At 52.4% G+C, this 4,069-nt stretch overlaps 1 protein-coding gene across 1 annotated transcript; it reads right to left on the bottom strand.

Annotated features, from left to right (window-relative positions):
- Positions 1 to 1,178: 1,178 nt before the first annotated feature.
- Positions 1,179 to 3,776, bottom strand: LOC144167894 (uncharacterized). Its single transcript, XM_077697033.1, has 2 exons — positions 3,054 to 3,776; positions 1,179 to 1,184 (listed from the first exon to the last, which is right to left on the bottom strand). The coding sequence occupies exons 1-2, from the start codon at positions 3,774 to 3,776 to the stop codon at positions 1,179 to 1,181; spliced, it is 729 nt and encodes a 242-aa protein (XP_077553159.1).
- Between the last annotated feature and the right edge of the window lie 293 nt (positions 3,777 to 4,069).

A 4,069-nucleotide genomic window follows, 5' to 3' on the forward strand; every position in this document is an offset into this window, starting at 1 on the left:
GGTTATGCTTACTGGTGTCGCGGCTAGAACGCGTAGAACCGGATAACTCGGGGTTAGCTAAGCGGGTTTCAGAACTGGAAGAGGTAACGAACGCGATGAACGGAGGGCGTTGAGGGAACGTTAGAAGCAGCTGAGAGGAAGCTAGAAAGGAGCGTCATTTCGCCAACAAATGACGAACACCTCAGCCCATGCAGAGAAGAGGAGGCATGCACCGAGGTGACACCGGGGGTGGAAGCAACAAAAGGCAATAGCTACTCCCACGTACTGCAAGATAGGCCATCAAAACCAGTCGATAAGCCGGGTACCAATAAAGAGCCGCACGTGGCAGATGATAGCGTGGTAATCATTGCGGGTGACTCTAACATGAAGAGGAGCAGCACTGCCGTAGTGGAAAGGGTGAAGTGGTTTAAGCGTGTTAAGTTGGGGTGCTTCTCAGGTCAAACGATGCAGACGGTGATGACTGGAGCGAAGGGGCATCTGGCCTTGTCTATTAAAGCTAGAAACCTTGTGTTGACTGCCACGGGGCTTAACGATGTTCTAAAGGGAGAGGAGGGAAAACTTGGCCAGGAGACAGCGAAGGGGGTAAAGGACCTGCGGGCGACGGCCCCAAATGTCCTCACTGCAGTCTGCACCGTGCCGGAGGTGATAAGCAGGGCGTCCACACCGAACAGCGACATCGTGAGGTGCGGCAGGGAACTTGGGCTTGAAGTGATAGATGTGAACAGGGTAGTGGGCAGCATCGAATATAGGCAAGCTTGTCAGTGGGACGAGATTTAACAAGGTGGGGTTGCTCTTAGGTGGGAGAGCGGCAGCTTTTTTAGAGGGCCCCGCGCAGCTAAGGAAGGCAAACTAGGAGACAAAGGGGAAGCAAGGGACACATTCACACTCAACGCTGGGAGGCAGCCAGGCCTAGAGCTAAACGGAGAACCTACAGACGTAACTGAGAACGTTGACAGAAGCGATTTAAGTGGAAACAATGGAGCAAACAATTTTGAAAAAGACGAAAATAGATACCGCAAGCAGAAAGGAAAAAACAAATGTAATAAATATTTAATCAGCTACATAAATATGCAGGGATGCAGAAATCCTGATAAGTGGGTGGAAATTCAAAAGCAACTTGAACGTGTACGAGCTGAGACGCACCTCCGAGACCTAGAAGCCCCACCTGTCATAGACAATTATGTCTGGGAAGATTGCAACAGGACCAGAGGAATGAAGAAAGGGTGTTGGCATGCTCATTAAACAAGAGACCGACTGGCAGAGAGTGCTTGAAAGCTGTAAAGAGCATCTATGGGTTAGAGGCACCATACAGGGGAAAAATACATGGTTAGGAGTGGTGTATCTGTGGACCGGAAATAGTGCTAGGGAGGAAAATGAGGAAATGGTAAACTGTTTGAGAAGAGATATAAACGAGTTCAAAGATTCGGGCGAAATAATCATAGTTGAAGATATGAATGCCCATGTAGAAGGTTTGGGTGGATAAACAGACCACAACCCCAGGCAGCACAGGACCCTTCGGCCTAACTCAAGCGGGTGTACTTTGGCCAGTGATTTTCCATCTGGCCTTTTTCCGGCAGACGTGTACGGCCCGTGTCCAAATGTGGGCCTTTTGGTCGTACATGGCCGTACTCCAAAAGCTGTCCAACGGCCGGTCTCCGTCGATCGGTCGACCAGCTTTCGTTCATACGGCCAGATTCCCGCCGTAGGGCTCGGGCCATTCGAAATCCACCCGTGTGCGGCCAAAGTACGGCCACCGGAAGTTAGCCGAGATGCGGTCGTCCGACCCCAGCCGGACTAAAGCTGCCGGAAGTTCGGCCATGCTATGGGCATTGGAGTTCAGCCACAGTACGTTAAGTTGCCGGTTCACATAGTACCACTCATACCTACATGACAAACGAAGTTCGTTCATTTAACGCGTAGAAACACCGAGGGGATGAAAAACGCGTCTCCATCGCTCGGCTCCCTAACGGCTTTTTCAAATCGCCAATTTCCAGAAGTGCATGGGTTCTCGGCGTCCAGATGCGTGCCGTTGTTCGGCTGTACATCGCTTACCGAAGTAATGACGGATACCCTGAGACTTTACGTCGGCTGATCTCCAGCTGGGCACCGGATGCCAATTATTCTGCGGCCGTCCGCTTGCCGTGATCCGGCCGAAGACCGCTAACCGAATGAAAAACGTACATTCTTGGGCCGCACGTAGGCCGGTCTCTTTTATTACACCAGTTGTCCGAATAAAACGAATATTCCGCCACCGGACGCGCGTATCACCGTAGGGAGAGCAAATGCACGGCAGCCGCACTCAGGCCGGTTTTCTTCCGAACACCAACTGCCACACGAATACGAAAATTCTGTGGCAGGTCGCCCAGCTTCGGGTGAACACCGTTTTCCGAAGGAAAAACGGATGTCCTATTGCCGTCCGTCGGCCGTTCTTCTTCTGAACGTCTGCCGCCGAAAGTAAAATGGATATCTGGCAGCCAAGTACCTGCCGCTGTGTGTCTGAACACAGGTGGCCGGAGAAATACCGAAGTGCTGGTAGCTAAATGTTGGGTGTTTAATGGCTGAACAGTGGCTGCCAGAGCCTGGATGCCGGCCGGACATGCCAGAAAGCGACCGTAGACGGGCCGGTCTTCGGACACACTTCCTGTGCCACCTGGAACGGTTCTCTAGTGATAGATCTATGTCAGAAAAACCGGCTTGTAATAGTAAACATGGAAAGCAAGTGTGGCGGACAAATAACGTGGGAAAGCGGTAACGGACAGTCCAGCATAGACTACAGTTTAGTATCCGAGACAGTATACGGAAGGCTGCGGGAAATGAGGATAGATGAAAATTGAACAGACAGCTTAGAAAGCGACCACAAGAGGCTTAGCTGGCACTTTGGAGGCGCAACCAGGACAAATAAAGAAATAGGTACAATAGGAGGAACTAATTTGAACAATGAGCAGTTAAAGATCATCGCTGACGGGCTGTCGCAAGACTGCTCAATATGAGGAGCGGGGTTCATCCTGCCGGAAAACGTCAACTTGTTCTGGTACCCGAACAGCCTGCCTTACCTCCTCCCTAACTAGTTCTGCTATGGACAGCGGAGCCGGTGGAACTTGTCCCTGCTGCAGCCTTTGAAGCTCTTCGCGAACAATCTGTCTCACGAGCTCCCGGAGACCGAGGCTGTCCATCCCGGATACGTTGGGCAGGGCTGGTTCGTTGCGACTGTAGTGCCGCGCCCTTTGGTGGAGCGCCCTTTCAATCGTGGTAGCCTCGCAGACGAACTCGGAAGCCGTTGTCGGGGGACTCCGCATCAGCCCGGCAAAGATGCCTTGCTTGACGCCGCGCATGAGATGTCGAACCTTCGTGTCGTCGGTCATTGACGGGTCAGCGCGCTTAAAAAGATGAGCCATGTGTTCGGCGTACATGGCGACGCTCTCGTTCGGACGTTGGTTTCGGGTTTGAAGGGCAGCCTCAGCCTTCTCCTTGCGGTCACTGTTTGGGTAGGTCGCTAGTAACCGTTGGCAAAACTCCTCCCAAGACGACATCGTGGATTCATTATTTTCATACCAGGTTCGGGCGTTCTCTTCCAGTGAAAAGTACACATTTGGCAGCTTGAATCTGTTGTCCCAGCCGTTAAACGCTGCCACGCGCTCGAAGTGGTCAAGCCAATCTTCCGCGTCTTCATAAGGCTCTCCGTAAAAGACTTTTGGTTGCCGCTGCTGCTGAACCAGGTACTGAAAAGGGCTGCCCGTTGGAGTCGTGCTCACAGCGCCAGGGTCCCGTCCTGTCATCCTGGTTGTGCGATCAGGTAAAAGGCCGCACTCCGCTGGAAGTCCGAGTAGACGACGGCTGGTTCGCCCGTGGACGGGCGAAACTTCGACTTGAATTGGCGACCCCGAGCTGTGCGTCCTTGACGGATGGGGTATCATGTACCCCGCACCTCCACCACTTATGTAGCGATGTAGTAAGCGATGTAGTACCACTTATGTAGTAAGGAGAGTAAAAGCGTTTATTAACAGGGCGAACTTGTGCCGGCAAACACTGGTGATCCACAAGCAAGCTAGAGCAAGCGAGCTTGAACTTT

The sequence above is a fragment of the Haemaphysalis longicornis genome, unplaced genomic scaffold (assembly GCF_048455015.1).
Source record: "Haemaphysalis longicornis isolate Haplotype H1 unplaced genomic scaffold, Haemaphysalis longicornis Haplotype H1 scaffold_2, whole genome shotgun sequence".
NCBI classification, from domain to species: domain Eukaryota; kingdom Metazoa; phylum Arthropoda; class Arachnida; order Ixodida; family Ixodidae; genus Haemaphysalis; species Haemaphysalis longicornis.

Bases quoted from the DNA above. Each gene is read 5' to 3' on its own strand.
- LOC144167894 (XM_077697033.1), bottom strand. From the start codon at position 3,776: ATGACAGGACGGGACCCTGGCGCTGTGAGCACGACTCCAACGGGCAGC.